This window comes from Passer domesticus, chromosome Z (genome assembly GCF_036417665.1).
Source record: "Passer domesticus isolate bPasDom1 chromosome Z, bPasDom1.hap1, whole genome shotgun sequence".
NCBI classification, from domain to species: Eukaryota; Metazoa; Chordata; class Aves; order Passeriformes; family Passeridae; genus Passer; species Passer domesticus.
Genome location: NC_087512.1, coordinates 52,193,567 through 52,214,917, shown reverse-complemented (window position 1 = coordinate 52,214,917; position 21,351 = coordinate 52,193,567). Strand labels below are relative to the sequence as shown.

Genomic DNA, 21,351 nt, shown 5'->3' with positions numbered 1-21,351 from the left:
CCTACTATCTTCTCTAATATTTTCTTCTCACCATGCTAAGGGACAGAATTACCATTTAACAGTAAAGTCTGATCTAACACAGATTACCTCTTCTTACATTTTACAAATATTCAAACCAGAAGAAAGCTTCAACCAAGTTTGTTTTTCTATCAGACACCAGAGATTCCTGCAGGGATTACCTCTATCCTGTACAGATTCACTGGTGTTTAATGCATACCATATAGTATGATTTTAGTAAGATTGATCAGTTGTCAATTACAAACCTCCAGAAATTCAGGTTCACTTGTAAGGATGCTCACGAACTTAAATTCTCTGCTTATTAAAGAAAAAAAGCTACCTATATTCTGCTGCTGTGTGTCAGAGCCCAGGACATCTCTCTAACAGTCCTGGATGATCTGAGCCCCTGCCAGGGGGCTCTGAAGCCCTGGCAGGGGGGGCCAGAGACCCTGGCATGCAGCCAAAGACCCCAGTGGCTTTGAGTTCAACCCATGGAACAAATTACCACCTTTATATGATAAATTAAAGGTCACAAAAGTTTAGATAGCATAATAGTAGTAGTTATAGGGTCAAAAGAGAAATTTTGAAGATTTTTACTATAGGGGTCTAGGAGGCAAGATGGAGGAATTTGGGTGTTGTCCCGTTCTTCTTCCTTCTTCTTCCTAACCTCCATCTTCTTGGTGATGGTAGGACTCTAGGATTGATGTAAAGTAGAAAGTCACTGTCTAACATAGGTGATAGGTATTGGAACATAACTGTAAATATTGAATTATAGGTAGTTTTTTGTATAAAAGACAATGCCGGGAGGGCAGTGTGCCTCGGACTGACCTGCAGAACAGACCTTGGCAGGCCAGACAGAAAATGTTTTAGATAAGAAATAACAAACAGCCTTGAGAACACAAGCCGAAGACTTCTGACTCCTTCTTCGACAGCTGGGTTGGGGAAAAGAGACTTTTAATACATCTCGGGGTCATCTTGACCAGAGGAGATCCCAAGAGCTTTTCACAGACAGTGGCATCAAAGATTATTTAAACGTAATAAACTAAACCACTTAACAGGAGTTTGTATGTAATTAAATTTGGCCTAGCAGAAACTCAAAGCTTTTCTAGTTAAACATATCTAAGGGTGAAACTTTGCTCATAAATGTCAAGAAAATCTGCAGCATGCCTTTGAGTTCATAAGAGCTCTGTAGTTTTTAATTAAATACAGCATAAATAAATGTAATCACTGCATCAGTTTCTCAAGAGAAATTTATTTGCAGCAAGATCAAACATGGAATTAATGTAAAGCAAAAAATAATGATTTTTCAGCCCCACTGGTCTGCCTCTCCTATTTACCCTATTTATAAGCTTAATTTAAGGCTGAATTCCTACCATTCCTTTGATTATTTCTCATGCTTGATCCACTATGCAAATAAATTATCATAGCAAGTTTGCAGGGGACTTATTTTCAGTAAATAAAGGGTAATTGGCTATGAATTAATTACTAAGTACTAACCTACAGCCAAATATTGGTAAAAGACTCTTATATTCGTGACTGTTTATCTAGAATATGAAATCAGATCAATAAATACATGCAGTTACAGGAAACCAAGAATTTACTAATAAATAGTGCCATTTCTTGTTCATTGACAAGTTAATGAGTGCTAGAAAGAGGCTATTTTTTATCAAGGGGAAAAAATGGCAATTTGCTCCTTGTAAAGAGCTAGACAAATCTATACAATGCATAATATAAATAATTCTAATGCTAGCTTTTATAAAGGACATATAAAGCTACACAACACTGAAAAGGCTAACAGAAGCCACAACTGTTCAGGCAACTCCCTGCTTTAAATATCAGAGATGTAGTCCTGCAGCGTTAAAGTTTTTATGTGCTAAGCAACCTACCTCCATCACTCACTATATTATTCATATAGATTTACTGTACTCATCATAGCCCTCATTCTCCACAGCTGGACAGATCAATCCACAGATTTGATCGGTAACTGACATTCTTCCTGCATTTCCTACTGAAACGACACAATAAAGATTCAGGTCACATTTGGCGACTGCAAGACTCCAGTAACACTTTCAGAAGTTATTTTATTAATTTTTTAAAATTGTATTTTAAAATGCAAGAATTTTAACAGTTTACATTCCATTTCACTTATAGAAAAATAACTGGGTATTACTTGCAAATTATTGCTAAAGCTCCTCATGACATTAATAGTGTAGGATAAGAATAACAACACATTGTAACAGCTTTAAATTACTGATGAATAAACATCAAAAAGCCTAATTTTAGTAACGTAGAAAACTTCCTTTTTTGTGCACTTGAATAAAACATGAAACTTTTAAATCTATACACTCATTTACTCATCAGGATGGTAAATATGAATGCAGGTTTGGCTTACAGAGGACATACATGAGTGAATATTAATAAACCTGAGTCCTGTACCTTGATTAAGAGTCAACCAATTTCCTTACTTTTGCATCCCACCTGGAAACACAGGCGTGAACATTTGTGGGCAAAGTTGGGCCAAATTATTTGAATAACCTTATCAATGATAAAACAGATGGATAAAACGAAGTTCAATAGTAGATTAGACGCAATAACTTCTTGCAACTTTTTTTCCAAGTAATTTTCCTTCATAATGAAAAGCAAAACTTATAGGCAGCAAAGGTTTTGTTTCTTTTTTTAGGAATTTGGAACAGTTCCAAGAAAAGGCAGCACAAAATGCTGCCTGACTGGTAATCTCTGCACAATTACACACAAACTTGCAGTGTAAAAACATTCATGTCAGAGGCTGGGTTCCTTTGTTTCAGATCATCAGGATATCTGCTACTCAATACCAGTCGAATGAGTTTTGAAATTCTCTCATTTATGTGCTCCATATCAATATATATCAGCTTTAAATATCATCAGTAGCTCACACCCTATGTAGAAATTAGTCTTGAAAAAAAGGCCTGTAAACTATCTTTGAAAATAAAGTTTAATTAAAGTGTTTTGACCAGAAAAAAAAACAGTAACACAAAAAAAGAGCATCCACCAAGCTCATGTTTGAATTTGTACATGATGTCTCTTGTCTCAAGCAATGCTTAGAAAGCAACAGCGAAGACTCTATAATAACATAATCAATTCTTTGATCACTAATGAGTATACAAATGAACCCTCAAAGACATGAAAGGCACAGAAACATCAGAAAGGCACAGAAAGGTGCAGATCATAATTCAAGCTTGACTGCAAGTGTAATTTCTCAGCTGTCATTATGTTCACACCACAGGCTGGGTTTGTATCATAGAAATGTATTGCAGCGCTGTTTCCTTGACTCTTTGAAAAGAAAGCTCTGTAGAACACTTTTAACAGTGTTGCCACAGTGGTTTTCATTTACAACCAAATAAAAAACAGTTGCATCCTAAATGTTCATCTTTAGTATTTCCTCCTATCCTTTTTTCTGGGGGGGGGGGGCATCTCCATATGTTCTATATGTTCTATATGTTCTCTAAGAATTCTTGCAAGAGTCAAGGCAGGACAAGGACAAATCCCATAATTCCCCATAGCTCTAGAAGTACAGTGCAGTAAGATAGTCACACTTGATCAGCAGAGCAAAATATATCAAGGAAGGGAATTCAAACATGTTCTGATCTTAACTTTTGGGCAAAACAGAGGAAAAGAAAAATGGGTTCACTCATCAGCTTTAAAAATGCATTAAATTATTCTTATAAAACTAACAGCAACTCGGGAATGGGGGGGGGGAAAGTAGTTGGGCTTGAATTCTATACACTAATAAATTTGGACGTTCATCTATGAATACTTTTTGGCAGCAATTAGTAAGATTCTTTGCGACATAAATTTTGAGACTATTATGTTAGCCTTTCTCTTACCAAGTTTAGGAGCTGTCTTTCACCTCTGATTATTACAAATCATAATTACTTGGCTGGTTTGTCTAAGAAAGAAGATTTTAAACACCAGAAATCTGGTCAGCAAACAGGGAAACTTTGTATAGCCATCTCAGGGCAGAACAACAACTCTGTTTTGCAGAAAAATACAACTGTGTCAGCACCGAAAAAGCAGGCAATGGAAGATAATTGTATGAGCAAGGGAAAACACATTGTCCTTAAAGCGAAAAAAAAGGAACAATCTTGGCTTTGAAATACTGTCTTACAGCTCCAGAAAGAGATTCACAGGCTGGAAATCAATTGAGCACAAGGCTTACAAAAATTTCAATACAGAAATTGATGGGAGAAATGGGCATAGAAACTACAGAGTTTTGCAATTCAAGAATATATATGAAAGACACATAAACAGAAGAAATGCCAACAATGCCAACAATTAACTACCTCAATATGACAATGAAGCTATAAAATATGAGATGGAAAATAAGCTATGAAACAGATCTGCTGTGCTGAGAAGCCAAAATGAAAAGCCAAGGAGCATGAGATGATAGGGCAATAACGGAGTAGTATAGTCCATCTAAAAAGCAAAAAGATAAGGAGATCACCAAGGGTACAAAGTAAACAAGAAAAATTTGAATTTCTGAGATGACTAGCCAAAAACATGTGCAAAGTGACTATAAAACAGAACATGCTAATCCCATACCTACAAAGCTAATAAATAAATAATAGCCAAATTAACATATGCCCAGTTTTACTTTCTATGAAGCTGACTAGTGACAAGATAAAGACAGGTCTAACTGATCAGTAAGGCCCTACTATGGGAGCAGGATCAGAAATGGGCGAGGGAGATGTGCCCATAAAGCTCAAGGAAGTATGTGGGCTGGGACTGAGGACAGCTGTTGCATAAAAGCTGGCTTGATCTCCACACCAAGAGGACCTGAGGGTGCGTTTTGCTTTAGATAAACGATAAACAGCTGAGAAAATCAACTAGGGCTGTATTTCTCCCTGAGTTCAGTACGAGTGTGAACATCTCCCCAAGTTAGCCAAGCCAGTGTGGAGTACTTGTATACACAGCTCAGTCTCACTGGTATTGTGATTGAGCTTTGCCCTGCAATTGCTCTCCTCTGTTATGTGTGACTTCTGTCTGTACTGTGTTTCCAGTATGCTTTGCATTCACGCTGCTAAAACAGAAATCCCATGTACCATCAACTACCTTCAAATAAACAAATAAATCTGATGTTAAACATTATACCTGGCAACAAGTCAATAACATGACCTTGACATAATCCTGACATAACATGAGAAGCTGGAATAAGACAACTCTCCAGAACACGTATGAAACACATCCAACAATAAAAAAAAATTATCAAATTAATTTAAGACACTTCAAAGAAAAAATATTGTGAAGACTAATGGAAGACTTTCAGTTTAAAAAGTGTTTTAAAACATGTAGGCTCATACAGCCCAAAGAAAAGGCTGAGGACACATAGCTCCAACTAAACACCACCAGAGGCTGATGCTATTTTTGTGAAGAATGGATGCAGGTCAGTTCCATGGTCACCAGCCAGCATGCACCTGTTGTAGACAGCTGGGGAATGGACAGCATCCTCAGCTTTTTCCACAAAACACCACTTTGCCATTTTTGACCCCAGAATCTGTGTCCTTTAGTCTCTTCCATTTTTCACAGGGTGAAAGAAAGCATTCTGCAGGTGTTAACATTTCTGACCTAATGCTGACTGGTCACAGTGCCATCAAGGACTGGGCTCACTGACACAGCTCACTGACACCTTCCTACATCCCATTTTCCTATGGATAGAAGAGCACTTTTTCTTTTATTGTTCGTTGGTTTGAGGTTTTTGGAGGGGTTTGTGGTTTGGTTTTGTTGTTAGTTTCTTTTGGTTTGGTTGGTTCTGGTTTTTGATTTTGTTTGGTTTTCAACCAGAATGAGAAGTATTTTTGTATTCTCTATATCATAGGGCTCTTCCAGCAATCAAATCTCCCACAAAGTGGAATGACTTTTAAAGCATCCAAGAAACATTAGTTTCTACATTGTATTATGACTGGAACCAAGATTAAGTCTTCCCTCCATTTTCAGTTTTACCTACATACCTGCCTGGGCTTTACAGAGAACAGAGAACTCCCTGGATCTTCAGTTACCAGCCCTTATCCTTCCAAGGAAATCTGTTCTCTTGTGCGATTTGCATTCTTAGAAGATGATGCTCCACACACATTCTAGTCTACATTCTGATGACAAGTCTGCACCCATTACAACAGCACTTTAGTATATGATGAAATTATGCGAAGGCAGATTCACAAAGCCCTGTAGGGGCAACCCTAATGCCAGTGAAATCAGTAACAAACACCCCACAGTTTACCATTTGTTAAATCACACCCACAGGATATTTAAAAGTCATACCTACCTAAACTGTTATTGCTGCTAGTTGGCCAGGAAGCTACTCTATCCCTTAACTTTTTCTTTTTACAAGAGTCATCCGATTTCACAGAAAGCTCCACTTCCTCCTTCCTGATTTCCTGTACCAGTTCCATGCGGCACTGACTAAAATCCTGGAAGGAAATTTTTCCATTTTCATCTGCTCCAAGCTGGTGCATGATCTCTGCAACAGACGCCTCCATATTCAGCTGGCGGCACACCATTAGCAAGTCATTCCTAAAGATATTTTTAGAGAGAAAATGGGGGTGGGGGAAGATTAGAAAAGTGGGAATAGAGAAAACAAAAAAAAACAACAACTTAGTTGAGAAGAAAAGGAATACTAGCCGTGTCTAATCTGGATATGCTTTAATGCACAAGCATTTAAAACAAATAAGCCAGCTACTGAAGGAAACAAAATCTTGAAACAATTTCTCCAGCATCTGAATGATGACTAATGCATATTTATCATCTGTCATATCTAATGACAAATAGTCACATTCTAAATAGAATGTGGGCAAACCAATTCAGCCAGATCTGAAGCAACAGCTGCTCTATGCCATCAAATCTTCTGGATGCCCTATTTTCTCTGATTAGAAAATTTTTTTAAAAAATTACCATTACTTTGCTGCTCTCCCATTTCACTGCTTCTTTCCTGCCATCCTTTTCTTAAAACAGTTTTTGAACTGGATTGCACAGCACTACCATACCAATTTATACCACAAATAGCATGAATGTGTTTCTGTGTTAAGAAGCTTAAAAGCATATAGCTTATTTCTGTGTTGAACAAAATCTTTCAGTAGAAGGAAGGCAAAGAAAATGTGTAATATTACTATTATGTGAATTAACAGCAGATATAATAGCATTTAATAGACATAATAGTATTTAATAGTATTATTATTATTATTTCATTACTAGTATCAGGGCATCATTCAGAAGGTTTCTGTGAAAACATGATACATGGAAATACTCAAAGTTCTTGCATGAAGTGGTTCAATGAAGTAATTTATTATCAGAATCAAGGCCCATTTTATTCTACAGAAAGAAGTTGTATATTGGGTGGAGGTCTGTAAGTCTCCTCCATGCAGAAATTCCAGAGCTGCAGAAACAGAATTCTTGTCAGAGTTGTTTACAATAAATTGGATAATAATGACCATAGTAACAAAAGTAATAGTAATGATGATAAGAATGATGATAATAATGACAATAATAATGATGATAATAATAATAACAACATGACCATGTAGTTAAAAACAAAACCCCAACAAAAGTAACAAAAAGCAACCAACTCTCCACTTATGACAAGAAATAACTTTATTACAGAAGAATTAATCACACAGGTCAAACATAAGCTATTATTGTTTGCAGTTCAATTTTTGCTCAGAGTTTTGCTCTTAGATTTGAATCCATCAATTAGAGAAATAATCTCCATGGCTCAGTTCCTTGTTTTTAAAAATTAAAACAACAGAAATACAATCTCACAACGATGTTGCAAAGAAAAATAAGGATGAGAGCATATTCAAATTTTTACATGGGGAGTGACAGATACAATTCAGCTATGTCTGTATCTGTTCTCTTGGAACAGATCAGACATAGCCTCAGATTGCGGGACTCTGCAGAGGTTGAAATGAGTACCAGGAGAAGCAGTGCAGGGTGATTTTGCCATGGGATTCCACGACACAGGTCTGTTGCCCTGGCTCCAGAAGAATTAATCTGCTATAGTGGGGCTGTAGGAGGCTGTGGCACTGGTAGCACACCTTACATGTCCCTGCTCACAACAATTGTAACGTTTCTATTTCACTACAGCCCATGGGGACATGTCCAAACCCAGTTCTGGTTCCCTACAATCTAAAGGGGTTACACAAATGCAAACTGATTTATAAAGGAAATCTTGCAAAGATTGTTCCACTAGATAACACTAAGGAGAAACCATGTATTTTCTTAAAACTATTTAAAACTTCAGCTAGTAAAAAGGTACCATCATTTTCCCAGGAAACATTTAATCTTTGCTAATGCAACTTGCAGTCTAGGCGTACAAACACCTTTGAAGAGGGAAGTCAAAATTATAAATGCAGCCAAGCTCCCTAGAGGCAAATAGAGTAAATAAACAAACATTGTAAGAAAACCTGTTCCATGCAGTTGTGTCATGAGTCACTTCTAGACCAATACTGTAGATAAAGAGTAATCTATCTAAAACATTAATTTTGAAATTACTAATCTACGAAAAGGACTGACAATCAGAGCACTCAGAGGGAATAAGAAGTTGCTGATCTAAAATATGTACTAAAGTTACTCCAGACCACTTCTGTTCTTGGAAGGAGGCAGTTTAGTTTAGGTCCCTGGTGCAGCCACCAATCTCCAGAGCATCCTGGACTCACTGCTCCATTTGCTCTGACTCTCACAGCAAGTCAAGCCCCCTACTACTTAAACTGCAGAATCACATCAGCTCTCCAGCTATGACTTTTCTATGAGCAACTGCAGGAAAACAATTCTGGCAGCAATCCCAGAACTGTGCTTGTCTGCAGTCAGAAGTCTTCAGAAAAGCTCACAGAATGACACCTCTTGTGAATAAACTTCTAACAGAGTTTTAGATGCGTAAAGAAATTATAAGGTAAGAGGCTCCAAGGATCACGAGGCAGGCTGCATCAAAATGCTTCTTTCTTAATCTGGATGAACAAAAGTAATGCACAGTAATTCCAAAGTCATCTGAAAAGCCAAGAATGCAGAAACCACAGTGAGTGTGTATCACAGAAACCCCCTATGACACTATAATCTTTGGAAAAAAAACATCTCAAGATTAGCACGCCACTACAGAGAGCAGTTCAGAAGGCTACCAGACTAAAAGACAATGTTCACTGCTGTCTGAAAAACATGAATAAAAACAAGTGGTCGTCACCCACAGGGAGTGCTGGATGGAGAGTTTATGTAGTTTTGTAGTCCACCCAAGGCCTGATACATATCTTGACTTTACAGAAGAGAAGAAAACTGTTCAAGAAGTTCACTAGCAGATGGAACTAGGTAGCAGGTAGACTAGGAAAGAGGACAAACACCCACAGCAGTTCTTCGTATGTTTTCTTGAAGAAATAATTTCCAGAAGCAGCAGCAACAACCACAAAAAAGAAATTTCTGTCTAATGAATTTAGACTCAGAAACAGATTTCATTACCTTTGTCATTACCTAAACAATTACATCTCCACAGACCTTTCCACATAGAAATATTTTAAGAGGTTATTTTTGCTCTCCAATTTCCTCAATTATTACCAATTTGATGATTGAACAATACAGAAGCTATTACCTTATCAGGCACAGATCATCCTGATAAGGCTATGTCAGCATTTCTATATTATCTTTTAAAGGAAGTGGTAGGGCAAGACTGAAGTTACAGCTTCTGAAGGAATAATGAACACAGTTTCAGAATTGCTGGAATTTTCCACCTGCTAAAACCTGGATGTCATTACCAAAAGGCAAAGAACGAAAAACCACAAGTTTCCTGCAACAATATATCTGCCTGAAAGTTATTAGGAAAAAAGGCCTGAAGTTCCCATCTCAGCTTAATAAACTGCATTCATGACCACCACTGCTATTCATACATGAAACAACTGATAAACTGATGTGTAAACAACTTTACATGTATATTTGGAATACTCTCTGCATCTATAAACAAAATGTATTTTGTTTCATGAGTATTTTCTTTGGGTTTACTTCCTAGTGCCAGACTATGTAGTAGTATTAATCAACCCTTTTAAAAATGAAAGTATAAAATACACAGTAACACTCATTTTGTTAACTTTTAATGTAAAGCTCCATTTCCTTATGGCTGTCCCAATGCTCCCTATTTATTGTGCATCAAATGCATTGTCAATATCTGGCAATAGTTGTAAATGAGCCATTTCAGGGAAGCTGATGTGTTTGGCAAGGCACGAATAATGTGAGGCAGGATGGGATGGAGAACAGGCACATCAGCTGGACATGCTTGTTAAAATGCTGAGAAGCAATACTGTTGATACGGGGATCTGAAAACTCACACTGAAGCTCCAGTTTTAACATCTCATTGTGATCAGGAAGGGAATTCATGCAGATGAATTTTTTCGCACTACATGAAAACTTAGGAAGACATAAGAGCATTGACTGACATTTGATAGTTTTATGGGACTTTTTTCTATATTTGTCTCTATTTATTAAGGAATTAAAGCAAAATGTAAACATGAAGTTGAAAGAAATGGGAGGAAAAGGTCACTAGACCACACTGCAGTCCCATAAGGAGATATTTACTCTGTAACCACTGAGTTCTGTAAAATGGATGTCTATATGGCACTATATGGGATCCTGCACATTTGCCTGATTATAAGCGCAAGAGACAAATTGTGTAACTCAGCAGACAAACTCTTAAATAGAGAAAAACAGGCAAGTAAGACCTACCAGTGTAGAAAACATACCAGACTTAAAAAAAAGTGTTATCCCTCATGGATAAGTGTCTAAGCTGCTTTTTAAGAATGCCATAACGTCCATGTGTGCTCTGTCCTAGCACTTCACTGTTCCCTTCTGCAAGTTTCCTTATTTCAATTTTTCCAGATACAATTCGGATTGGTACTTCAAAAAGGAAGTTAACACAGTTTTCTGCCATTAGAGTGGGTAAGAGAAACAGCCTTTACATATTTTAATCAGATGTTCCACCTTCTTTTGAATTAAAAAACCCATACTTTGTATCTCAAATCATCATAAGCTGCTCTTGTCTTTCTCTAAATGATCCACCAACTGAACAGATGACAGCACAAAGAACTAGACACCAGCTTAAAGCATACACTGAAAAGAGACTAGAAGGTGAAAGCAGAAGTCCTGTTCTGCAACAGAACAATTCTGTTAATTCAAGTTTAACTTGAGATCCACTATAAATCTCATTAAGTTTTTCATCAAGCACACATCCTGTATGTGTACCACCAAATGTACTAATGTCTGCTTATCCCTACTTTATGTCACTTGATTTTTTTTAAGCAATAGCTTCATCTGTCAGCATCAATTGTGACTCTTATCCCACAGCAAGTCTCCAATTTTCCTTAGCTTGATGGCATCTCACATTTAAGAATGTTTACCCATTATCATGTCATCCAGATCATTAATCCTTAATAACACTGATCTGATCCAGCCATCCTTCTGATTTAAATTTGATACAGTATTTTATTTGTCAAACAAAGCACAGGTATCCAATTTTCCAAATATAGCTCAGGGGGAAAAAAAATAAAACAACAACAAAACAAAACCAAACTACAGTCTTTCTTAGTCTAGTTCCTTGGGTTGCCTACAAGTGTCATAAAACAACAATAAAAGCCTTAAAATAGACAAGACAAAGGGCATCTCTTGTTTCACTTCTACCACAAACTGCTGACACTAGATCTAGATTAGATGAGTTCAACCTAACTTTTTCTTAACTAATCCATATTCAGCAAGTTGTCTGTTGACTGACCACCATCTCAACATACTTTCAAAGAAAAGCAGCATATTTTATCTTCCCCATTTTCTGTTCTTCTCTCTTTTAGAAGAGCTCAGGGAAAAAGAATGGAAATAATTCTGAGGTTGTCTTTAGGATTATTATATTAAAATCTCCAAGTACAACTAACTAGAACAAATCCAAGCACTCTTCAACTTTTTTCTTCCCTCTCTATCCAAGGTATTTGTTACCAGTCCTATCTGCAGGAACAATCTCACTACATCTATTATTTTCAATGTAGAAAGCAAAACAAAACAAAACAAAAACCTCACACATCTTAGCATCATGATCAGCTCACTGACTCCCTCTCTTGGGTACCCTTTCTCTGTTTTTTCTGTCACTTTTTCAAAACTGTTTCTATATTGTGGAACAATTTTACACTTGAAATTCCCTGCTAGTTTCAATTTCTGCATATTCCAGTGCCTGTTCACAACTAACTTGCACCTTGATCCAGATCTACAATACTGAGCATCATCAGGAAAAAGATAGGGTTAACAATCACCCAGCTCCAAAACCCTGTATGCTTTATTCATAACTCAACCTGTGCTGCTCCACAGCAGTGTCCTGCCTTGGCTGCCTCTCACGGTACTATTCCAAGCATGCAGTCTAGACCATCACCCCTTCCTCTGGGGAAGCAGGGGACAGCTCCCTCCCCACCTAAGCGTGTCTGTGCATGTCTCCCCCCACTTCACACTAGATATGGACAAGACAGCTAGCCTGCAGCAAGTACCTCTCAGAACAGAAATGTATTTTAGAGATGACACAACCAATACATATTCTACTCACTAGGAATAGCTTAAACTTTGTGCTCTGATCACCCACTCTGTACTGATAGCACAAACTGCATATCTCAACCTGTGAGGACAGGCAGCCTTTTTGGCTAAGGGTCTCATCTCTAGAGACTGAACTGCTGCAGGCCAACAAAGGTCCATCTGTCAAAGGAGAAGCAGAGTTTGTCAACAGAATGTCTGCCATTCTACGCTTTCTTTTGCGCTGTTCTCTGTTTTCAAATATACTGCTAATACACAATTCAACCTACAGACTTCCACGTGGTTAGGAACTATAAGAAGCACAGTTTTCATTCAGAGATGGCCTAATCTCTGCTACCTGGCTTACCCTCAAAAATTACATATGAGATTTAATCAAATAACCACTAATACTACATAAATATTGTTATTTTCTATCAAATATAAAAGGTATTGCTGTGGAAAACTTTTAGAAGAAATCAGACATTGAATGTGTTGATTACAATTTAGCATTATGGTGGCATTAATTAACACAGATCAATTAATGCAAAACTCACTGCAATAGGATGAATTCCACATATGTACTATTTATTCTAAAAGATGCATGTGAACATCCACAGTAAAAACACAGTGAATTTGAAAAGCGATGTACCCACAGCATAACTTTTCCTTCAGATGCCATTTGAAGCCCATCCTTTGGACAACACTCAGTGAGGCACAACACAAGCCTTGTTAATGCCTTTCACCTACCACCTGAGATACCAGAGTCTCAATAAAATCTCTCTTGTCCTTTTATACTCCTGAAAATGAATTAATCTTTAGTGACATTTCTTAGCTCAGATCATTTGGAGCGAAGCATGTTTAAAAATCAAGAGGACATCACCAGGAGGATCACAACTAATCCCCTAGCTTGTTTCTTACCCCCCTCCACCATCTTGTGCCCACATTAAAAGTCACACAGCCAGACAAAAAGTCACAACTATAAACTGGCCATGCTGCAAAGAAATATTTCTTACTGAACTAGTGACAGCATGAAACTTCAGGACCATGCACAGCGGATCATCATCTAGCAGAACAGGCTGACTTAAAAAAATCATGAAACTCTCCACTAGCTATTCACAATTCATTGTGTAAGGAGTGCAGGTGCACAGATTAGGAGTATATATTTGCAAGAAAGGCCAGGTGCCCAAGTATTTTGTGAGGTTCCTTGCTCCCAATCAAAACAAGTATGACCTGCTGCTTCAATCAACGTCAGGTAATCTCTAGCCTACCCCAGCAAACAGAGACAAAGAGAATTTAAAAATAATCTTAGAATCCATCCACAACTACCAGCAAAGTACTTGTACATGGTACCCTCAAACAATAAATACAAATAAATACAAGGAGTTAACTGGAAGAACTCTTCTCTTATTAGAGTGCCTCCCAACTCAGTCAACCCATCCATGAATTTCAAATGATAGGTGTTGGCAAATTAATTCTAAAAACATACAGAAAGTTGCTTCCTAGGATCACAAGCTAACCAACAGCGATTAAGGAGAGTGCCAACTGCCTTGTCTGCTGTAAACGGAAGATGCAATCATCCATGAGCTAAACAAAACCAAGTACTTACTGTAGTTCCAGTCATACTGCTAGAACAGCCACCAATGCGTTCCTATGTTACAAAACCAGGGCTATGGACTTGCTAGAAAGACCAAACACCAAAGCTTTCCATGAGGGCCTGAGCTCCCTACCACCCTTGGGAAGAAAGTAGCAGAGTATATTCTTGAAGCTGATCTTTCAGAATTGCCACCAAGAAACCCAAGATAACACAAGGCAAAAAAATTCTCAGTTTAACTATTACTTTTTTTTTCATCACAAAAGGGAAATCACTGACTCTAAAGAGTGATTAACTTCTCTTACAGTAATAACACAACTAGCATGGTACTTGCAACAATCTCAAAGCAAAAAAATAAATAAAAATCAATAACAAAATTAATAAATATAACAAATAACTTCCCTGCTTAGAAGCCAGCTGGATGGTAACTTTCAAAGGGATCAAAAAATTTGACATTTGTATTTTCAAGTGGATTACTGTTTGGTCAGTTTTTCCACAGTACAATCTATCTGGACAACAAGGTTCTAAGAAAGAAAATAAAATAATACCAAGTAACAACAAGCCTGAGATAAATATTTTAGTCCCTTTTACCAGACTAATAGTGCCAATGAGAAGGACAAAAGCAATCTTTAAGACACACCAAGTAACCTCACTAACTTTAAAATGTTAACAGCTCCAGTTAAGACACCCTTCAGGTGTCTGATGTTTACACAAGAACTGGAGTACTAACCAATTAAAAAAACATAATATGTTCAGACATTTCAAGTTTGAATACATTCCTTTGTCTGTGTACCAGTTGTAAGAAATGCAGACTTTGAAATACATAATCCCTTAATTAATGTTGATTCTTGGTGTATTTTCTAGACAAAATATTTAACAAAGGGATACCTTTTTCTTCATCCTAAACTAAGTATGCCTCAATGGTTTCTCATACACATTGACCCTTCAGGCTTTCCCTGTAACTTACTCCTTTTTTGGTTATGATGCTCTGAGAGGACCTGTGGAAGACAAAGTTGGACTAAAAACCCGACAAAATGCTATACAACTGTGGAATCATTGACTAAGGCAAGTCCCAAGAGAAACAGAAAACACAGACGACAATCATGTGAGAAACAGCACAGTGCTTCCAGTCACCGTTTCACTTGGCATACAGTAAGTATTGTGCTGTATCCATATAAAAGCAATCCTTCAGTTACATGGATCGCAAACCCTGTGACAGCCTTGTAATGGAGATGGATGAAGACTAAAATTAAGCCCAGGAACAGAATCTGGGAGCTGAAACTGTTTTCAAGACAAACTAAAGCAGCAGTGCAAGGACAAAGTACATTTTACCAAGGCTTGGGAGTTTTGGAAATTTGGCATTTTTCTCCTCTGGAATTTCTAAAACTGAGCTGGTTTAAAGAAAACACAGAGCAAATAGTCCAGACCTCAAGTGAGAATAAAATCCTCTGTTGAGGCCTTAACTTTTTTAGCCCTATGGAAAGAACAGCCCAGCTATATGAAGAGCCAGATTGAAGGCAAGGACTAACCAAAGCTTTGTCCCAGTCTTGCTGACATTTTGCAGACTGCTTCTAAATGATATCTCCTTGTTAGAGAGCTGGATTGAGGCCAGACTTAGGACTGTATGGTACTGGGATCAAACTTCTTTTGAAATTTGAAATCCCAGTAGCTGCAAAACTAGCAGAATAAATACTACTTCTCTCACAAGACTTCAAAGGCATTTTTTTATTTCCACCTGTTCTTTTATAAACCTCTTGCTTGTAGGATAAATAGCTTTATCACTGCCTAGCCTGCTGATGTTTGAGCACCCCGAACACCTTGTTCCTGATACTGCTTTCAACCAGCACAGAATACCCTGCAGAGAGGATGCAGAATATGAACTCATGCCCAAAGTAAGTTTTGAGAGATCCTGACTGAACATGTTCACATTACTTCATAAATGGTCATCTTATGGATTAAAGAGTGTTTTACCAACAGTGGTAACTTGACCGTCACAGACAACCCACACTGATTTTGCTGCTTCATTTTATCCGTCCCTAAGTGGTTCAATAGTATTTCTTTAAATGTTAAGCACAGTAGTTGAAGCACATTAGCAAAATCAAACACTTGAAAAAAAGTTAAATGAATTGGTAACGTCTGCTGTGGAGAGTAACAGAGATCATAGAAGAATAAATCTCCTCCCTTAAAAAGACTGAATAGATTAATACTTTGTCTTCTTGAAAATACTGGGTTTTCTCCTCTAACAGCATGCAGCCACTAGATGCAGAAACACTGGAGGTGGGAGGAGGGGTGCCAAAATACACTCATCAAGAAAGCTGTGAATGTCCTACTACAGTGACAACACATTAAAAATTGAAGGAGCAGCCTGTATTTGCAATGGTTTTGAGCTCCCAAAGTCATGTACCACTGAAACCACCCAGGTAACAAATCAAATCCAAGTTGTTCCTTTTAACTGCTTCTGTGCAGGGCTAGAGAAGGCACATTCAGCATGTCCTCCTAACAGGCTGTATAAGCTCGCTACAGTTAGTAGGTTTATTGAGTTTTTAACATCTTACTCTGTGTAGTGATACTCTACTTTTACCAAGATTTTCTGTAAGGCATTGACCAGTGTAAAAAAAAATTGTGTACACAGACAATACCGTTTTCAAACAAACTCTACGAATAAAATTAAATCCCATTATTGTTAATATAATGAAAAAGTTCTAGCTGAAGTAAACACTAGCTTTATCTTTTTTCTTTACAATCCTAAAATTATTTATCCATGCTTAAAAGTTAAAATTGGAAAGCTTGCATACTTAATGCTTAATAATGAAATAAATTTTTTCTTCACCCATTATTTCCACAGCTTGTACCTTCATTTTTTTAAAGCAAAAGTATTTCCTGCAGATTCAACGTTATCTTTACATTTTCCAGTGTTAAAACAGAGTAATGCAAAATCCATTTAGTGACTTCTGCAGTGAAGATGAAATTCATTGTGTGCTAAATGGAATTTCAATACAATCCACATATAATAAAGCTACAAGGCAATTAAATTTCAGAAGAAGACATTCATCTAGCCTATCACCCATAAAACCCCAGCATCCAAGACTATATATGCAGACAGCATCAAAAAGGAAAAAAGAAAAAAACCACACGTGTCCTTGACAATTCACCAACCCTCTGCAATGGAAAATGTTTATAACTGCAACATCAGATTCTGAAACTTTTCAAAGCAAACAGAATAAAACAAAAGAAAGCAATTACTGTTTTTTCAGTTAACAGCTTTTGTTAATAACAACATAATTCAGATACAGCTGCAAAACTAAAGTTCTGCTGTAAACAGTGTTTAAGGCTGCCTTCTGCTCTCAGCAATTCTCATCCAGCTCTCATCCAGCCGATCTCAAGCATTCAGAATCCAGCCTTAATTGTGGACTGCTTTGCAACTGGGGCGGGGGGGGGAAGTGGGTGGTACTTTTTGGTTGGTTGGTTAGTTCTTCATTTGTGTGAAATTTCCTCTTGTTGCAGAAGTATCAGAAGAATGCCAAATATTTGCAAGATATTAAAATAATTAAGTAACAAACATTAACCCCAAAAGAACCAAAAGCCATTTCAGTACAAGCCAACAAGTTAAAACTCTGTTGTTTTCTTAGTACTTTTCCCTAGCTGGATGCTGCAAAATTTCAATATGCACATGTCAATGCAATGCTCAGAGACACTGGTTTAACATTACATATTCCATAGCTCAGTGTCTACTGGATTATAACCACCAATGGCACATCCTTAATTATGCTTTATTGCTTTGATATCATCCTATTTAGAGCCTGGAATTTAATCAATATCTCAGGTGAGAGCCAGAAAATTAATCAGTATCCCAGGACATGCTCCTCCTCTCCATCTGTGCCTGTACTTCCCTGCTACTATTTAAAGAGGTTTATTACAGTTTGATGCACGACAAAGCATTTCCACAGCTGAGACACCATGTTATTTCATTAGGAATGCAAACATCTCTCTCCCCCCCATGCAATATGAACTAAATAAACACACATACACAAAATGCCTGTCTTTGCTGCAAGTATCTTCTTTTCCTTAACAGCTCTGGAGCTGGAAAAAAAAGAAATCTTATAAACAAACTGCTGCATCTGCTAGGCAAAGAAATTACTGACCAAGCCTCCGGCCTGCAAATAGAAAGGATGCTAATTTTTAAAGATAAAATTTATACTCAGCAGCACCTGCAAAACAGCAAATTTCAGCCCCATTGCACTGAAAATAAGCTAGCATTTAAAAAGAAGATCATGCTAGTAACAGGTTACAGATCATAGCCAAGTCTATCTCTAATACACAAAGAAGGAGATGATTTTAAAGTGCTAGCTTCTGTGTTTTCAGCTCTTTATAAAGACGCCTGAGCATTTATTGCCATGTTTAATCTGCTGTGAAAGATATCATGACGTGCAGAAGTCAGGCCTCCAATCACCACTGGGGCTGCAAGAAAGGCAAAAAAATTGTTGACCACAAGAATGAGCAAAGAGAAGTCCAAAGAAGCAGGGCAAGAAGAACAGGAAAACCAAGCAGCTGGCCCATACGAAATAAACAAAAAAAAATCCTGTAGAAAGAAACGAACACAGAAGCCAGACAAACAGTATGCAGAAAATGGCAAGATGAAATTTAGTGTAAAAGCAACTGTAACATTTTTGCCTTTGATTTATTACATTAAAAAGGATGCAATAACCTGAACACTAGGGCTCTAAACAACAACAAACATCTAAACAACCCCCATCTGCTATACTTTCAACACCGACACTGAGTCCATAAACCTGACAGACTTTATAGTATGGTGGTACATACTATGAAGACATCCAAATCCAACTGGACTGGACAAGTCTCCTCCTGCATAAGCCACTGCTATAAAACAGAGTAAAAGCAAAATTGAGTAACTACAAAAGCAAGAAAGGCATTCCATTTATACAACTCATCACCCAGGCTACCTAATGAAGTAAAGTCAAGTCAAAGACAGTTTCTTAAATATTCCTTCACTACTTTGTCACACATACAGAGATGTAAAGGAAGACAGTAATTTATAACACCATGTTCTCTGACAAAGGCCACACCAGTTGTGCCTTGAATGCACAACTCCCTTCTAAAGCAAGGTATTAGCAACCCTCAACAATGAACCCACGATCTCCTGAAAAATTTTCAACCACCACCCAGGCCCTGGGCTTTATAGTCATTTCATCATGAAATCCAGTGTCTCTACTCAGACATATCCTGGCGTTTTCAACACAGTAGTTCAAGCGACGCTCTGAAAACACCTACTTTGAAGAACACAGAATACAAATGTGGGACAAAACTTAGGGAACGTGGATTAGTGGATCAGAAATTAGTAGTTTGTGTCATGGTAACATCTCTCAACCGTCTGTATGAAACACTAAAACATTAACATTCCCCGAGTAAGGTCTTTAAATTATAAATACACAGAGTTTACATTGCAAAAAAACATGACAGTACAGAAGAGCAAGTGTGTTCTGAAGAGACAGTGCACACTTTACGTGAACATCTCAAGTTTTCAGGCATCAGAATGAATTCCATGAAGTCCATAAACAAATGGCAAGAGAAGCCGTCTTAGCACACTGGCTGGAAAGTACACATTTTCAAGGTTTATATTTCAAAACCACAACTGTCAAAATAATTATTAGACTCAAGGGGGGAAAAAAGAGTGTTCAGGGAGCTGTTTAGATAACAAATATCACAACCCTTGAACTTTATTTTTAAAGTGACTGCCAGTTGTTACATATTTTCAACAACTTTCTGGCTCCAAAGAGATGGCAGTGGGGATTCAAGTTTACTTAGCCTTTCTTTGGGGTCATATTCCTAGGTTACAGGTTAAATAGCAGACTTAAGAAATCCCCTCACTGTTCCAGTTCTCTAGAGGCATGTACTAATTGCAGGCAATAGCGCAAGTTTCATTTTGAATGCAAGTTTCCACGACCTCTGGCAAATCCCGCCTTTTTAAGTTCAGTATTTTTAAAATTATGGCATGAGAGCTCAAAAATACCACTGCCACAAAACCAACTCCTGACCAAAACACACTGCCAGTGCTTCCAGACACGTAAACATTCCACTGTGGCTTATTTCCAAGTATCTACTGCAATGTACAAGCTCACCCTTCCCCACCACAATCCATCAGCCAGCGTGACACTCCTCAAATTCTCTGAGGACCAGCAGAGGAATTTAAACCAAAGTGTGTAACAAGAATATTGATTAGACCGTACTGACAAAACAAAATCATAGGATCCGGGAGAACAATATAAGTTTTCTCCTAGATTATCCACGACCGCCTTTTTTTGTGTGTTTACTTCCAAAAACCACCTGCCCAGGGCACGAGGTGATAAAATCCAGGACCTTGAGCCATCACCTTTCAGCCCAGGCGGACGTGGAGTGGAGCGGGCAGTGTTCGCTCGCTGTCCCGGGAAGCTCCCGGTGCCGAGGCCCTGCTGGAGCCCCTGGCTGCGGTGCCGGCGGCAGCGGGACGGGAGCCGCGGAGCTCCCACCACCACTCCAACTCGCCCACAAGTTGAGCGCCGGGGAACGCGGGGTAAAGGGAAGGACGGGACGGCTCCGTACCAGCAAAGAGCCGCCTCTCGCTGTCGCTACCTGCTGATGAAGCCATCCCCATCACCGTCGCAAGTCTGGAAGAGGCGCCTCATCCTCTCCTCCTCGCCCGTGCTGGAGGTATCGGTGCTGCTGCTGCCGGTGCTGTTCACGTCCGCTACAGCGGCTGCCGCCATCATGCGCCCCGCTCCGGAGGAGGAGGAGGAGGAGGAGGTGGGGAAGGAGGAGGCGAGGCTGCCCTGGGCGCCCGGGATTCCCGGTCCCGCCGCGCCTGTGAAGTGCGAGCGGCAGCACAAAGACGGGGTGGGGGCCCTGTCGGCCCCGCCGCCCGCGGAGGGACCCCCGGGGCCGGGACCCCCACTGGGGCTTAGAGCTCCCGCCGGCGCACGGCATCGTCCGATGCCGGGATCACAGTGGGACCCACCGGGGGCGAGCGGCCGGTGTCGCCAGCCCGGGGCCGGATGCCCTCTGTGCCGGGGGCTGCCGAGTGTGGGGCGGCCCGAACCCGCCGCGGCGGTCGCTTGTCCTCCTCGGGCTGGGCATGATATAAAAATGGGCAGGAGATCTTTCTCCTTTTCAGTGCCTTTATTAAAGGATCAGCTCTGGGTGGGGGCCCGAGGGGTCGCGCACACCGCCACTGC

The 21,351-nt window shown here is 38.9% G+C and overlaps 1 protein-coding gene across 3 annotated transcripts in view; it reads right to left on the bottom strand.

Moving 5' to 3' along the window:
- MCC (MCC regulator of WNT signaling pathway) overlaps nucleotides 1-20,904 on the bottom strand; it is a 183,348-nt gene extending 162,444 nt beyond the window's left edge. Inside the window, exons 1-2 of one of the 3 annotated variants that reach the window (XM_064403762.1) lie at nucleotides 20,753-20,904; nucleotides 6,293-6,540 (exon numbers count right to left, since the gene is read on the bottom strand). In XM_064403762.1, coding sequence (XP_064259832.1) covers nucleotides 6,293-6,540; nucleotides 20,753-20,889 — 385 coding nt within the window. In that variant the 5' untranslated portion in view covers nucleotides 20,890-20,904. Of the gene's footprint in view, nucleotides 1-1,883; nucleotides 2,006-6,292; nucleotides 6,541-20,722 lie in introns of those variants that run through there. The other 2 variants (XM_064403763.1, XM_064403764.1) reach the window with 2 other exon arrangements.
- Between the last annotated feature and the right edge of the window lie 447 nt (nucleotides 20,905-21,351).